Source organism: Heterostelium album (genome assembly GCF_000004825.1).
Source record: "Heterostelium album PN500 unplaced genomic scaffold PPL_contig6, whole genome shotgun sequence".
In the NCBI taxonomy this organism is placed as follows: Eukaryota; Evosea; class Eumycetozoa; order Acytosteliales; family Acytosteliaceae; genus Heterostelium; species Heterostelium album.
The window spans coordinates 224,479-241,649 of record NW_008805083.1 but is presented as its reverse complement, the minus strand read 5'-3'; the positions used below and the strand labels follow the sequence as shown (position 1 = coordinate 241,649).

The window sequence follows — 17,171 nt, the reverse complement described above, 5'->3', positions numbered from 1 at the left end:
ATTGTATGTATGTCTGTCTGTTTGTTGTTGTTGTATATATATGTTATATATGTAACTACTTTTATATATTTCTGATACAATGATGATGTTGTTGTTGATTGATGGTCATTGAAAAGAAATAATTCCAAATTAATCAATTGTTAAGTCTAAATATGAGTTGTGTTTTGCTTTTATTTTGATTGTTGTTTCGAAGTGGTACTGTAATAGTAGTAGATGGTTTGATTGTGTTTTTATTTTTATTTTTATTTTTAATTTTAGTTAAATTTGATTGTGTTTTGTTGTGTGTTTTAATGGTGGTAGTGGTGTTGTATTGGTGGTTTTGGTTTGATCTTTACCACCAAACAAATCCCACTGCAATTTCACAATATTTATTTTTCACACAAATTTTTATTATTGTAAAAAATACCAATGATGGGTTAAAAAAAAAATGTTTGTTTCAAACAAACAATGATTAATCATGGTTTTTTTTTTTATTTATTTTGTTTTATTTTAGAATGAAATAAACATATTCATTGTCTTTCTTTATTATATGTTTGAAAAATCAAAAAGGTTTACTATCATCTTCTGTTCAATCAATTCATTGATATTTTTAGATAAAAATACTCTATTTTTACTTTTACGTTTTTTTTTTCTTCTTTTTGAAGTTATTTAACGATGTTGACTGATTGAACATATAAATATGAACTGATCAAAGATATTTTCAAAAAGATCATTAAAATTTTAAATGAAAGGTTGGTAATTATTTGTGATCATCATTATCTGTGATTATCCGTAAAATCCCGAAACATAACTAGTAATGTTTACTACAAGCAAGCAGCAAGTTAAGTCGTCATAATATATATATTTAATCAAAGTTAAAAATTATTTTTTTTTTTTTTAAAAAAATTAAATAGTAATTAAGTAATAAAAAAAATAGAACAAATTAATACTAATTATTAGGTTTATTAAATTCTAAAAACTATATTATAAATGATTATTATTTTTACAACCAATATGTTTTGTCTTTAATTAATAATGAGACTTTTGTAATTTTTTATTAATATTTTTTTTTGAATCATTTTTTTTTTGTAATTTAATAATTATTTAATTTTAATTTTGTAAAAATTGTGAACATCACTCAAAAAAAAACAATTTTTTTATTAGATTAGAAAAAAAAAAACAAATAAGTTTAATCAATCAATCAATATATTATAATTTTTGTATAGTTTTGTTTTTTCACATTTAATTAATTATAAAGATACATATAGAAAATGAGTATTATGGAATATAATGGTGGTGCCGTCATTGTTATGACCGGTAAGGATTGTGTTGCCATCGCTACAGATCTTAGATTCGGTATTCAACACACAACCGTCTCTACAAACAACCCTAAAGTATATAGAATAAGTGATAAATGTTTCATTGGTATCTCTGGTTTAGTTACAGATGCCCAAACTTTGTATGTATTTCTATTAACATATCTCAAAGAGAGAGAGAACAGAAGTTTATCTTTTTTTTTCTTTTTTCTTTTTCTTTTCTTTGTTTTTCTTTTGTTTTTTTTTTTAATATAATTTAATTAAACACTATCATACTAACATAATCATAACATAATAATAATAATAATAATAGATATCAAAAGCTTGTATTTAGACACAACCTTTATAAATTGAAAGAAGAAAGAGATATGTCACCACAGGTATTGACTAATTTAGTTTCGAATATGTTGTATGAAAAGAGGTATGTATTGCTAGCAGAGGTGGAGATCACTAAATCATGATCGTTGAATGAATTCATAACTTATTTATTTTGTTTTGTGATTATTAATTATTAAATAAAATAATATATAGATTTGGACCATACTTTACAGAACCAGTTATTTGTGGATTGGACAGTAATAATAAACCATTTATCTCTGGTATGGATTTGATTGGTGCACCGGTACAAACTGATGACTTTTTGTTAGTCGGTACAATGACTCCTGCCATGTATGGTCTATGTGAAACTTTATACAAGAAAGATATGGTATGTTGATGATCATGATCAAAACAATACAATATCTACATGATTCTAACCTTTTAATTACTATTGCAATATAAAAGAATCCAGAGGAACTTTTTGAAACAATTTCACAGTGTATGTTGTCTTCTCTTGAGAGAGATGCCATGAGTGGTTGGGGTGCTGAAGTTACTGTTATGTAAGTGAATCATATATATTACAAATAAATGATAACATCATAGATGATAATAATAGTTACTAACATATATATATGTTTTTGCTTTGTTTTTAACTATATAGTTGTCCAGATAAGGTATTCAGAAGAAAGTTATTAGGTCGTCAAGATTAAAGATTATATTATGTTATTTGTTTTACATTCGACATCAAGTTTATTTATTTAAATATATAAACTTTTGTTAATAAAGATATCTCTTTTTCCTCCCGACATCATCATCGTCATTGTCATCATCAAATCACATTCAATTCAAATCAAATCAAAATAATATCAAATCAAACAATCAAATCTTGTAATTAAAACAAAAAAACAAATAAACAAACCAATAAATATATATAAAGTTATCATTATTAAATTTTACTAAATTAAATTAAATTAATAAAAGTGACAAATAAATAAAACTAGGTTTTATAAAGCTCTCCAACCAAGAATAATAGAACCACAACAAAGCTCTCAGCATTACTTTTAATTAATCATAATTAATCACATTGGTTATCACAAAGAAATAAAAAGTATTTAAAGGTGAGGGTGTGAGTGTTATTGGTGATTCTGTTAGATGGTGTTTTGTGGTGGTGGTCACCAACATCAAAACAAAACAACAACACAACACAACACAACACAACACAACACAACACTACAAAAACAATAATTAATTTTTACTTTTGTATAAATTAAGATATATATATATTATATTTTATATTATCTATATATATTATATTTGATAATAAATCATTTATATACAATTTGCAAATTAATATTAAATTATATTCAAACAAAAACAATAAATTAAAAAAAAAAAAAACAAAAACACGATTTTGTAAAAAATAAAATAATTTAAGTCATAAACAAGTTTCTACAACCGGCATTGGTCAATCAACAACTAATCAGTCAAACAATCAAACAATCAAACAATCAGTCAAAAAATTCATATTTTATGTTATTTTATTATTAAAATATAAGTTAATTATTTATTGTTACTTAATATTATTTTTATTAGCATTTTACAAAAGAGAGATTGTTAAATCAATAGAAGAAGAAGAAGAAGAAGGCAAAGCAGGCAGCCTATATGTTCATGAGCACCTATTCGAATACCAATGCCAGCAATCACAACAATAGCAATAACAGCAACAGCAATAGCAATAGCAATAACAATAACAGTATGACGACAATGCTGTCATTATCATCGGCATCACAGTATCAGCTAAACACCAGTGGTAGTAGCGGAAGTAACAGTAACAGTAACATCAATCTTAGTAACAGTAGTAACATTCAACACTACTCTAATATCACTACTGTTTCTTCAACCTCAACAACATTGGATGAATTGGAGATAAAGAAATGGATTCAACAAGTAGGTTTTTTTTAAAATATAGTATAGTGTTGTGATATATTATCTATAAATATTGATGATAGTTTTTTTCTTTTTTTTTATTATATTTTGTTTTGTTTCATTACAGAAATGTCCATCGTTATTATCAGTAGATTTTCTAGAGATTGATATTTTGGAATCGTTGCATTCCGGTACGCTACTGTGTAATCTTATCAATAGCATTCGACTGGGAATGATACAAAAGATACATGTGCGACCGACACAGCTACAGAAGATCGAGAACATCCGAAATTACTTGCGAGCATGCTGGTTACTCGGTGTGCACTCCAAATATCTATTTATAAGCTATACATTCCTTTATCAACCTGAAGACTGTAAAAGACAGGTATGTAGCATGTTTTACTAGGGATTGAATTTCTAATCTAGATTTATTAGTACTAACTAAAACAAAACATAAAAAAAACAAAACTCTTATAGTTAATTATAAATCTTTCGGAACTGTGTAAAATCTCATCTAAACTGAAATCGAGTGGATCGTTTCTATCTTCTCCACCGACTTTATCATCTTCTTCATCGTCACATGTCACAAATGGCAATGGTAATGGTAATGGTAATGGAAATGGATCATCATCATTGTTTATATCATCTACATCTACAACACCATCAACACCTTCAACACCACTGACTCAGTCAGCACCTTTATTAACTACAACATCAACATCGACAACAAACAACAACAATTTGATGTCTTTATCATCATCCTCAAAGAAGTCAATTCACAAGTCATCGTCGGCCTCATTATCATCGTCATCCAAACAACAACAACAGGCATCATCTGATTCCAAATTGAAATTGATATCAACTAGAAAAGATCAACAACAACAACATCAACAACCTTCAGATTCTTCATCATCATCAGATTCATCGTCAGATTCATCATCCTCATCGGATTCGTCAGACTCTGAAGATTCAACATCGATTCATAACAACTCATTCCTCAGTGATAGTTCCGGTGTTCCACTAATGTTTGGTAACAGTATCTCCTATAAATCGTTCGTAAAGGAACTGCTACATCTTAAAGACCGAATATCCAAACAGGAAAAGACAATACTCGTTCAAAAGGAAAAGATTGAATCACTTCACAAAGAATTGGATACCGAGCGACAAAAGAGTAAAAAGTTAAGTGAACCTGTAAGTTATTATTATTATTATCATTGTTATTCATTTCATTTCTCTAACATCATCATCACAATCTCATCATCATCATCATCAACACCATTCAGATTGATATTGCAAAATATATTGAATTACCATCGGATCCTAATGGCGCTATTCCTGTGTCGACACAGGCATTCACAAGACAGATACAGCAGATACAACAGCTACAGACGAGTAACACCAATCTTCAGGCGCAGCTCACTATCACCAGCGAGCAGCTGGCCGACCACATCAAGCGAAACAACAAGCTGGAGAATGAGTTGTTGAATATCGAGACGGAACTGCTCAATCTACGAATGAAATATGCCAACCAGATATCGGATCCGCCACGTTCCTCCAACTCTAGTCTATCGATCTCGAAACACCCGTTGTCTCGTACCAATTCACATCTTCCACCTCTCAGGAAATCAATCTCTCACAACAATATAACAACAACCAATATAATGAATCAACAACAACAACAACAACAACATCAATTGCAACAGAAATTAATACAACAAAATCAACAAAATCAACAACAACATCAATTTCACTTTACAAGTCCAACTGCATCTAGTAGTTTTCTAAAGTTTAGTGGACATCATACTAATTTAAGTGGCGGTGGTGGAAATAGTGGATTCCCATTGAGTGGTGGATCGTCACCAATGATGTTATCGCACCAACAGCATTCAATGGAAGTCATAGAGCTGGAAGTGGATCGTGAACTATTGGATTTCGGCAGGAAGATCGTCTCTGCTTTGATATCCTCTAGTAATCACGTGGAGATGACCGACATCTACAAGATGAACAATATATTCACCAATGACTATGCTCGTAGAAGTATATGTATGACATTGGATGAAGAAACAAAAGCAAATGTATGATATCATTAGCAGCAATGTGTTTGTTAAACAAACTACTATTTGAATTATTACTAATCATCTTGATCAAAATCATAATTATTAATATTTTCTATAGCAAATGAATCTACCAATGAATGAGAATTCATATGAAGTAACGCTGTATTTGATAAATACAATCTTACAGAATTTATATGAAGCGAAAGCTAAAGATTACTTTAGTTGTAAATTGATTATGGATTGCTCGCGTATATTGAATCGAAAGAAGATCAATGGAACCTGTGAGTTCATTCAAGAGTTTATCAAGGATCATCCGACATGGAAAGATCTAAGCTTTTGGGAGGAACTCTACTGGGATGAATTGGTAATGAAACACGAGCAGTTTGGATATGACAATTATGTTGAATTTGATATAGATTTAGTTTGTACTTTATTATTATCATTTGGTAAGTGGTTAGTTAATTAGTTAAACATTATTGTTAACAAAGTAAAGAGTATCAATTTGTTAACAAACCAATCACTAATCATCATTATAAATTTTATAGTATATAATCTACATGGTTGGGGATTAGGAAAGAATGAAGTAATTGAATTCTCCAATTCCATGGCAAAGAAATCACTGTTGAAAGGAGAGGCAATGGCTCATTTCATCGATCAGGTGCGTAGTATTACCGATCTGACATTCAAGTCGGATGGCTTCAAAGGCAAGCATTCATTCGTGCTCAAGAACTTTAAGAACATCTCAGAGTGCAACCATTGCAACCAATATATATGGGGTGTAAGAGGTATCGTCGAGAGACAGGCATTCGAGTGTGTAGGTTGTAAATATAAATCACATAAAAAGTGTTTAAAACATGCTTCTGAATCTTGTTGTAGTAAGTAAACTAAACATATTATATTTAATATCAGTCTGAAAGATATTAACGTTTAAAATCATTCATTATCATTATCATAATAATAATAATAATAATAATAATAGCTGCTCCGAATGTTGGTGCACCATTCAATGTTAAACATGAAATTCATGTTGGGTTGGCACTACAAGGTATACCTGATCAATGGAAGACATTGTTGGCACAATCTGGATTCCAAGATGGTGAGATTAATCAGCATCCAGATGATGTTTTAGATGTACTTGAATTCCATCATGTATATAATCAAAAGTATGTGTTATCTATTGTTAAAATAGCCCGAGTTTGTTAGTTATGTTAACAATTTTACTTATTATTATTATAATTATTATAGGTCAGGTACATCACACTTTGAGAGAAGTGAATCGATGACTAATATACCACCGAGACCACTCTCGCCAACCATTGATAGTAATACACAATTACTTGCACTTGAAGAACCTTCTTTTACTCTAAGTAAATATAAAACATAATTATAATAATAGATATTTTAAACTAAATAACTAACTAACTAATATTATTATTATTATTATTACAGAGGATTTAGTTTCTTCAGAAAACCCTGAAGAATTATATAAAGATATTGTAAAGATTGGTGGAGGGTATTGTATCATTTTATTAGTCAATGTTTTATTAAAACTATATCATATTAATTAATGTATTGTTACAATTTTATAGATCAACTGGTAATGTTTATTGTGGTACGAATATTCAGACTGGTGAGAAGGTTGCAATCAAAAAGATGAAGGTCGACAATAAGAATATAAAGAATGTGATCAATGAGATTTGTACAATGAAGAACTGCACACATAAGAATTTAATTAGATATATCAACTCTTATTTAGTTCTCAATCATCTTTGGGTAAGTAGCAACAACAACATAAAATATATGAAGATTGATTGTTTATCATCATTATACAATTTAACTAACTAATTAATATTTTAATAATTATAATAATAGTTAACAATGGAGTATATGTCATTTGGATCACTTACAGATATGATCGGTACAAAGAATCAGTCATTCAATGAATCACATATCGCTTACATTTGTCTACAGGTTCTTCAAGGTATCGATTATATACACAAGGGTCATCGCATTCACAGAGATATAAAATCTGATAATATACTTGTTGGTAGAGATGGTAGCATTAAGATTGGTAAGTTTAAACATCTATTATATCAGAAGATCTTCAGTTAAAAAAAACTATTATTAATGACTAACAAACAATTTTGATTATTGATCAGCTGATTTTGGATTTGTTGCTAATCTTACTAGAGCTAAACTACAAAGAAACAGTGTAGTTGGAACACCCTATTGGATGGCACCAGAACTTATCAGAGGTAACCAATACAATCATAAGATCGACATATGGAGTCTTGGTATATTAGCCAGAGAACTATCGGAAGGTGAACCACCCTATGCTAAATATCCACCTGTTAGAGTAAGTAACTTTCGACAACAACAACATGTTCATTTCATAATTATATTAATCATTTCTTTGATTGATTTTACTTTAATAATAATAGGCATTGTTTTTATTGACATTAGAAGGTGTACCTGATTTCAAAGAACCAATGAAATGGTCGAATGAATTCATAGACTTTGTAAACTTGTGTCTCAATCTTGATGATAAGAGAAGACCTGACGCGCACTATCTCTTGAGACACGTGTTCCTAAAGAAAGCTTGCTCAGCCAAAGAGTTCACCGAGAAAATCGATGAGATTGCAACCATCAAGCAAAACAATTTCTCTGATATTACTTTATAGATTAATTAATTATATAAAAAAAATAAATTATAACTATATATTATAATTTATTTGCACATTTATTTCCATTTTTTTGGTTAATAAATTTTAAATTGACATAAACAAATGATCATTTAATTTTTACCCTTTAGTCTAACTCACCATGTAGTTTAGTTTACCCTAGAAATTTATTAATATATAAAATATTTATTTTTTTGAGAATTATAATAAGTTTATTCGGTGGGTTGTTAATCATTGGAATAATCATAATAATATATAAATGTAAATTCATTAGACTTACTAAATTATTTTTTTCCTGGAATTAAATTTTGGTACTGGTTTTTAGGAAACTACAATAAACCAATTTTTTTTTTTTTTTTTTAATTTCTATTATCTATTTTATCTATTTATGACAATAAATTAAATTAATTTTATTAAATAAATGAATACAAATAATGAGCAGTATACAACCTGTTAATCCTTTCAAATCGTTGGAGAGAATTGACCAAGCAAAAATGATACCTCTATCAAGAATTAAGTGTTCTTCAAAACAATTCACTGTTAGAGTTTTTGTAAAAAGAAAGATCAATCTGAAGAAATTCCAAGGCTCAATACTTTTGGATGATAGTCTTACTGTAATTATCAATAGTTTCCTATTTAATATAAAAGTACTTTAACAACCTATCAAAGATTCTAACAAACAATACTAAATTTATATTATCTAGAGAAATCAAATAATAATCATTTACACTGAAGAAGTTTCGAGAGTGTCCTATGGTAGTAAATTCAAAGATGTAGCTGAAGGAAAGATATATTATATCACTAATGTTTGTGCGGAAATATCTTACTTTGCGGTGGATCATCCATTCGTTCTGAGGTGCACTTCATGGACTGAAGTGATTCCCTGTCCAGAGGAATTCAAATCGCTTCCCACTCTCTATCGATTTATATCGATGAGTTCATTGGAGGTCGATTACAAAGAGTTGATAGCGTATAAAAGAGTGTTTGTCGATGTAATCGGATATGTACAGAGCAAAGAATCATCAAGAGTCGGTTCGAAAATCAAAAAAAGCAAAATAGATGAAACAGCCATAGTATCTATACAAACGATTACATTGGCCGACACCGAAAACCACTCGATTTCCGTTGTTTTCTTTGGTGAATCGATAGAAAGATATCTTGCCGATATCAATGTTGGTGATATAATAGCAATCAAATCAGCCAAGATTTCGTGTTTCAACCGGTTGTCTCTCATCTACTCGAGCGTGACCTACCATGATAAAGACATTGAACACTTGAAGCAATACAGAGAATTAAAAGATTGGCTAGATAACAACTGTACTAATCATCAAAACAACAGTAACATTGTGTTGAGATCACTGACTAAACAATGCTATAGAGATAAATTGATATCAACAAACATAGCATCGATAGCATCTAAAATCTTCAAAGAGGAACATGATTATACAAATGACAATCTCTATGTGGTGGATGGTAATATCTCAAAGGAAGCGATATCACTGAATTTTGATCGTTTTGGTTGTCCAAAGTGTTATCAACTGTTTAAAGATAGATTATGCAACGTTTGTAATCTCCCACCCTGTAGGTTGTTAGAGATTACCTTTACAGTGACAGATCCAAGTGACAATGATATTAGTTCTCTGGAGGTAAATGCAAGAGATGAAATTGCAGAGCGTCTGGTCAAGATGAATCAAAATCAGTTTTCTGCAGAAACACCTTTACCGCATTGCTTAAAGATTGAAAATAATTTTTTGACCATGGGATTGAAACTACTGGAAGTCGATAGGTGGGAACTTGTATATTTTTGAGCGGTTGAAAGAATAATAAATTGAATTGCCATTTTTTATTTTTAACCGATACAATAAAATTTTTGTTTATCTTAAAATGGAAGTATTTAATTGTTTTTTTTTATGATATTCACCGGTTTGTCATCTCACCTACCAAATGGATGAGATCTTAAGTCACACTGCTTTAACCAGTTACCATTTTTAGAGGTGATAGGTTGCTGTTGTCAAGTTATCGATGATTTGTTTGATAATTTGAGTGCCAACTCTGAGTTATTTGTGTTGTACCAGAAAATTAAAAGAAAGAATAAAAGCAATTCGCGAATAATTGGTTTTTTCAACATTGACCAGGGTATGTAAGCTGGTTAAAGCAGTGTGACTTAAGATCTCATCCATTTGGTTCGTGAGTTCGAATCTCACCTCTGGTAAATCTTTTCCTGATGTCAAAAATACTGTCCGCATGCGGACAAGGTTGAGAAATGTTGAATAAAAATTATTCTCCCCTTCCGGGAATTGAACCCGGGCCTTTCGCGTGACAGGCGAAAATCCTCACCACTAGACCAAAGGGGAGTTGATGTTTTGATTTGGAGAAATTTAAATTTTTATTTTATTTTATTGCACAATACTTGAACGTTTTAAAAAAATTTAAATATGAAGAATTAATCAACAAACAACTTGAAAAAATTAATAGTTTTGCCAAAATGCACCAATTTTTTTCAATCTTAGAATTACTACTACAGATTAAACTTTATTATTTACTAACTATTAAAATTGGTAAAAATTAATTCCTTTTATTACAACAAACTAAATATATTAAACAATAATATAATCAATCAAGTAATTCGTAATTTGTTAATTCGCAAAGCAGTTACACCCAAAAAAATTAATTAATTTTTTTGAATCGTTCGTTTTTGTTTGTTTTTTTTTTAATTATCATTTTTTTTTTACAATTACATTCATTGTTTGTTAGATATCATCATATAGTTGTAAGATGCTAACTTCGTGTAGTAAGATATTGTCTAAGCAGACATTTATATCAGGTACTACCTCGAGAAGTCTATCTTCAACTCTTTTCAATTTAAAGTCATATTCTACCGCGAATGCAACGACATCACAAACCACCAATGACAATAGCTCTACCATTTTAAATAGTAACAGTAATAATAATAGTAGTAATCAAAATCAGGATGGTGTTATAGATTTCATTGTTGTTGGATCGGGAAATCAACAACTAAACAATGTCAACTACAATGATGATGATTTGGTTGTAGATGCAGCTGCTTCAGCAGCATCATCAGTAACATCTACATCGATTGCATCTTCAACCAGTACTACTTCAACTGCTACTGCTACTGCTACTAGAAAGAGAGCAAAGAAAGAGGATCTAACTGTTTTGACACTTGCACAACTCAGACAGATCTGTAAGGATATGGGTTTAAAACATTCACTATCAAAGAAAACAGAGATAGTCACCCTTATTGAATCTCACAAAGCTATTCTTGAGAAAGAGAGAAAGAAACAAGAGAGAAAAGAGAAGAAGTTGGCTTTGTCACAACAAAAACAGCAAGAACAAGAACAACAACAAAAACAAGAACAACAAGTACAAGTGAAGAAAGAGAAAAAAGAAAAGAAGGAAAGAAAGAAAAGAAAGAGAAGAAAGTAAAAGCAGAAGAAAAAGAAGAAGAAGAGGTAGAGGAGAGTGCAGAGGATTTCGATGATCTAAAGAAATACACAAAGAAAAAGTTGTACACTTTGCCATATGAGGAACTCAAGAGAATCTGTGAAGATCGTCGTTACACTTGCAGTATCAGCACACAGAGAGAGCTTGCCAAGTTTATTTATTACAAACTTCAGGAGGAAGATGCCAGAAAGAAGACCGAGAAACTGTTAAGTCAGCTACAACAAATAAAAGATGAAAACAACCAACAACCACAACAACAACCATTAATCGTTTCAGAACAACCAACACAACAACAACAACCTAATATTCCAATTGAAACAATCTCTTTAACAACAAACCCTGTTATTGTTGCTAAACAAGAAAAGAGAGATTTACCACCACCACAACAACAACAACCTATCGCTATTCCAACTGAATCAACAATCTCTTTAACAAATAAACAAGAAGCAGAAACAACCGAGCCAGTTAAGAAAGAAGAAAGAGATTTACCACAACATAAACAACACCAACACCAACAACAAGTAATAACAAATAAATATCAAAAACAACAAAGACCACAACCACAACACCAACAACAAAAACCAACATATATTAATAAGAACACTAATACTACCACCACTACAACTGAACCAAAGTTGAAACCACTTGTCAATTCTTTGAGTATTGATGAACTTTTATATGTCTGCAAGGCAAAGGAAGTTTGGGTCAAAGGCAGAGTTGTCACAAAGTCAAAGCTTCTTTCAGCGTTGTCACAAATCAACATTACGAAAACCTCTCAGGTACAAGAGTACGTTGACGAGTTCCATCGCACAAAGCAAGCTGCGAAATCAAATACCTACACACTCGCCACCACCAAATACACCAATGAATCGGCATCGTTCAAAACAGCACTCACCAACTTGCAATCTCAATTCTTTGTACTCACCGAAGATCTTAAAGCAACCATACATTCATTAGACGATCCATCCATCTCTCCAAATCATAGAATCTCTCAAACAAAGAAATTAAATAAGTAAGCAAAGAAGAGTTTATATTGTTTTGTTTTGTTTTGTTTATGTTACTAATTTGTTTTTTTAGTATATTTAAAGATGTATTATTACCTGTTCAATGTGAAAATAGTAAAGATAAAGTGGAATTGGAAAATTATTGGAATGGTCTGGTTAATCAATTCAATTCGGTGTTGCTTAGTACCATCGGTGCATTGAGTAGCAATTCACTTGCCAACGCCAATGCCAATTCGATATTCAAGTACATGTCAGAGTCAGACTATGAGTCGTTGCCACACGCCGTTGAACTCTACCTCGACAGAATGTTGTTCAACCAAGAGATACTCACATATATCAAGAACTACTTTCACAATCGAGGTACCATTCCCTATCAGATATCCGATATCAATACAGAGTTGGCTAGATTAGATAGTCAGAAGAATAGCAGCAACAACAACGACATCACACAACAACCATCCAATTTCAATCGCACGAAGAATCTCATTGAACTAAGAACATACCTAACTATTCAAATGACTAAATTCAACGAAGCATTGAAAAGTTACAATCAACTAGACAAGCAAATACGTTTCAAATGTGTATTTTCGTTCTTGGCACTGTTTGAGCGTATGGTTATTCTCGGCCGTTTCGATGACTCTCTGAATTTCCTCAGTGAGAATATCGGTCAACTTGCAAGTGAGAATGTTGTTAGCATCAGTGGTAACAACAACAACAATCATGTAGATGTCATGAAATACGTTTGTGATATCCTTGTCAATTTGAATAACAAGAGTTTGTTGGAGAAAATTGTGAAGCGATTGGACGAAGAAGCTACACTGCTCGGTTGTTTGACGGAAGCCAACATTCATCAGTTGATGCGTGCCAATCGCGAACCAATTATCAACCTCATTCCTCAGCTAGACAAACCGATGCTTATCAAGGTGCTCTCAGAGTTGAATCACTATATGAAGTCTGGAACTTTCGAGATCAACGATGCGCAAGCCGACATGGTTCGAGAGTGCGTCGAGAACATCTTGATCAAAGATGTCGACTTGCGCGATCTAGAGTCTTGGGAATCGATCGTTGCGCTTCTCCAATCAAAGTCACTGCTCTCCACACTCGACAAGGTGATTGGCAAGATTGTCCAGATCCCAGAGTTGTGTGTTCCCATCTTGATTTGCAATGAGACATTCAAGAACCAGGCTGTCGTAGACTCGTTCATCCGGTTGCTTGGACAGGTCGAAGACAACCAGAGAAGTGTTATCTTGACCTGGATTATCAAGTCGCACTTGCAGTTGGATCGCTATGACTGCGCACTCGAGTGGTACGCAAGAATGACCTTGGAGTATGGCTTGGTTCCATCGATCTACACCATCCATCTCTTCACTCTCTACCATCAGAACAACAAGTCTGCAACCGACCAGACATCGATGATCTCCTTCTGGCTCCTGAGACAAACCATCTACGCAACCAACTCATCGAAGCGTCAGTACATTACAAACTCGTGGGATCGTTCGATCATTGCCAACGTCCCATTCAGTCTTGGCAAGACAAATCGTAAGAAAGAAGCGGACATCTTCCTGGAGAAACTCTGCAAGGATAGAGATATCGAAGGTATCTACAATCAGTTGTTGATACTGCTCTCAAAGGATCAGATTCCACATGGATCGTTGCTGATCAACGCCGTCTCCATTCTCTACGAGGACGACACAGAAAAGTATCACACACTGCTCGCACAACCAATGTCCGAACGTCTGCGTTTCATTCTCTACGACTCTGGATCGATCACACGAAACTTTAAGGAGAATCTGCCGTTTGCTATTCAACAGATCCGTCAGCAACTGCCAATTGTCATCGGTAGTTCACCGAATATGTATGCCGCCACCGGCTATCACTGTATGGAGATCGACAACAAAGAGTATCTCTTAAAGATCTTCCAGGCGATGCTAGACAAGTGTATTCCATTCAACATGTATTTCATCTCAAAAGTATGCAACTACTTCAATGGCTCCAATGATATCCAATCGTTGCCAGAGCAATCGATCGTGCAGATCCGTTCGATCTACGAGAACAAGCAGTCCAACCCAGGCAAACTGATTGGCTTGACCAACGTCGTCTTCAACGACATGCTCAAGAAGAACGAGTTGGAAGCAGCCGAGAAACTGTTCAACACCACCAAAGAGTTGAAAGACGTCACCTGCTATCACCTGGCGATTCGTTTGTTCTTTGCGAAACACCGCGAACTCGACCCATTCGGACCGAGTGCCTACTGTGCATTCGACCAGCTCGAAAAGTTCCTTGGCATCGACGAGGTACACAAACAAAAGTATTTCGCAGCGCTATTTGACTATTTCCACGAGAATCAACAGTCTCACCATGTCGTGGCGATGATGAATGTCTACGAGCCATACTTTAGAACGTTCCAAGAGGTGGCGCTGCTCAACTCGATATTGAAATGCATAAAGAGTCCGATCTTGAAGATCGAAATGTTCAAACGATTCAAATTGGTCTCCTTTAAAAACTCTTTTCCCAAACAAATCAAATCCGAAATACTCAAAGCCAACGAGATCGTCATGGATCCCGAGGTGGACAGCAAGTTGAGTGAAATGACTTTCCGTGAACCACAAGCATTAAACCCAGATATCGAAGATTTAATCAATAATATTTTGGTACCAAAGTTATAAAGTAAAATAAATTAAAATTAAATTAAAACATAAATTTATATTATAATTAAATATATTTCTTTTCGATCTATTTATTTATTTCTTTTGTTTCTTTGATGTTGATGTTGGTTGTTGTTTACTTTGCACTAACTTTGATCTTAAACTTTCAGCTGATGGTTTTGATTTGTTTTAAACTATTTGGTTTGTTTGGTGGTGTTAATAAAACCATTGGTCTTTTCTTTGATTTAACTGGTTCTTCTTCTTCACTTTCTTCATCATCATCTTCACTATCATCATCATCTCCACTATCATCTTCACCAAAATCATCACTATCTCCTTCATCATCATCATCAAACTCTGCATCTTCATCGAAATCTTCATCATCTTCCTCATCATCTTCCTCTTCAACCTGTTGTTGTTGTTTCTTATTTGCTATTTTCTTATTTGCTTTTGTAACGGCAACTGCAGCGTTTGCTTCAATTTGATTCCAAATTTGCTCGTTCTCTTCGTCATCTATACCACCGTCATCATTGTATTCCTCTTCTTCTTCTTCATCGTCAAACTGCTGAGCATATCCATTGGTTGTCTCTTCTTCCTCTTCTGGTTCTGGTGGTTCCTCAGCAGAGAACAAAACAGACGACATCTTTTGCTTCAAATAAACGGTTTGCACACATTTTCTGCTATCGATATCAAACACTCTCAAATGACGATCCAAACCAACAGTCGCCAACAACGGAAGAGTTGGATGAACATCGATACATCTAACACTACCTGTATTTCCTTTGTACGATCCTATAGATTTACCATTTCTAATATCATAAGAATTAACATTACCAACTGAATCTGCAATGATAATCATACTGAACAATCAATATTTTTATGATAAATTAGTTAGTTAATCCGCTTAAAAGATAATAAAAAACTAACAATTACTAATTAGTTAGTAAATTACTACTTACTTTTCAAATTGATTACTATATTTAATTGAGAGAATTGGATGTTTCGCTAGTTTAATGTTGATGGCGGGTGGCGAACGATTCTTACGACAATCGTAGACTCTCATCTCTGCGTGACCAGTACCGGTTACGATCTTGTCGGATCCGACCAGCTCGATATCGGTGATCCAGATGAGCGGAGCAATACCGAGCATGTCGTTCGGCGCATTCTTGGCACGCCAAACCTGCTGCTTCTTCTCAATGTCGAAAACAGAGATCTCTGAATTCTTTCCACCGATCGCTATTCTGTTGGCGTCGTTCTGGTCGACCTTCAGCTGATACAACGATTTCGAGAAGCTCATTTGTTCGAGCTGCTTGGCGTCGCCCTCCTCTGTAACCTTTTGCAACGAGATCGAACCGTTCTCACAACCGACCAACAATCTTCTATCGGCGAGCGTGCGGATGGCACGCACCGCTTGAGTAGCTCCCAGCTGAATCTCACCGAGTGTTTGTCCTACACCTTCGTTTATACTCCACATCTTGACGGTACCATCTTTGTAACCCTGTAACAACTCTGACTCATTGCTATCCCAACCATAGCTCATAGTCAACAATTCCTTTTCCAATGAGCTTTGTATTTGACCATAGATACCAACTGGTTTCTTATCTTTTATATTATAAACTATAAATTTTGATAAATAGATAAATTGTTAAAATAAGACAATTCAAAAAAAAATCTTTAGTTTTTAACAAACCTTTAACAACACCACTATCTGATCCAACTGTAACATTCATTTTTAATCTAATCTAAATTTATATATAACAATATAAAATGACAAAATCAA

General features: G+C 32.8%; 3 protein-coding genes and 2 non-coding genes across 5 annotated transcripts; 3 read left to right on the top strand and 2 right to left on the bottom strand.

The window, feature by feature from the left end:
- Positions 1-1,250: 1,250 nt before the first annotated feature.
- Positions 1,251-8,277, top strand: pakD (p21-activated protein kinase; the record flags this gene model as incomplete). The annotated part of the gene is made up of 21 exons (XM_020574557.1): positions 1,251-1,438; positions 1,609-1,716; positions 1,827-2,001; positions 2,133-2,173; positions 2,275-2,301; positions 2,400-2,501; positions 3,049-3,145; positions 3,240-3,560; positions 3,667-3,730; positions 3,885-3,924; positions 4,070-4,730; positions 5,072-5,614; positions 5,715-6,042; positions 6,142-6,471; positions 6,576-6,759; positions 6,842-6,963; positions 7,046-7,109; positions 7,186-7,369; positions 7,469-7,667; positions 7,756-7,952; positions 8,038-8,277. The coding sequence occupies 21 exons, from the start codon at positions 1,251-1,253 to the stop codon at positions 8,275-8,277; spliced, it is 4,215 nt and encodes a 1,404-aa protein (XP_020435599.1).
- Positions 8,278-8,711: 434 nt separating this feature from the next.
- On the top strand, positions 8,712-15,412 carry PPL_03629 (uncharacterized protein; the record flags this gene model as incomplete). Its single annotated transcript, XM_020574556.1, has 9 exons — positions 8,712-8,891; positions 8,982-10,073; positions 11,146-11,661; positions 11,715-12,754; positions 12,820-13,468; positions 13,522-13,887; positions 14,129-14,285; positions 14,357-14,445; positions 14,558-15,412. The coding sequence occupies 9 exons, from the start codon at positions 8,712-8,714 to the stop codon at positions 15,410-15,412; spliced, it is 4,944 nt and encodes a 1,647-aa protein (XP_020435598.1).
- PPL_03631 lies at positions 10,408-10,489 on the top strand. The gene has a single exon. It is a non-coding gene; the product is annotated as a tRNA-Leu (tRNA).
- Positions 10,560-10,631, bottom strand: PPL_03630. Its single transcript has one exon. It is a non-coding gene; the product is annotated as a tRNA-Asp (tRNA).
- Positions 15,413-15,557: 145 nt separating the features above from the next.
- Positions 15,558-17,121, bottom strand: PPL_03628 (WD40 repeat-containing protein; the record flags this gene model as incomplete). The annotated part of the gene is made up of 3 exons (XM_020574555.1): positions 15,558-16,251; positions 16,351-16,993; positions 17,082-17,121. The coding sequence occupies 3 exons, from the start codon at positions 17,119-17,121 to the stop codon at positions 15,558-15,560; spliced, it is 1,377 nt and encodes a 458-aa protein (XP_020435597.1).
- Positions 17,122-17,171: the final 50 nt, after the last annotated feature.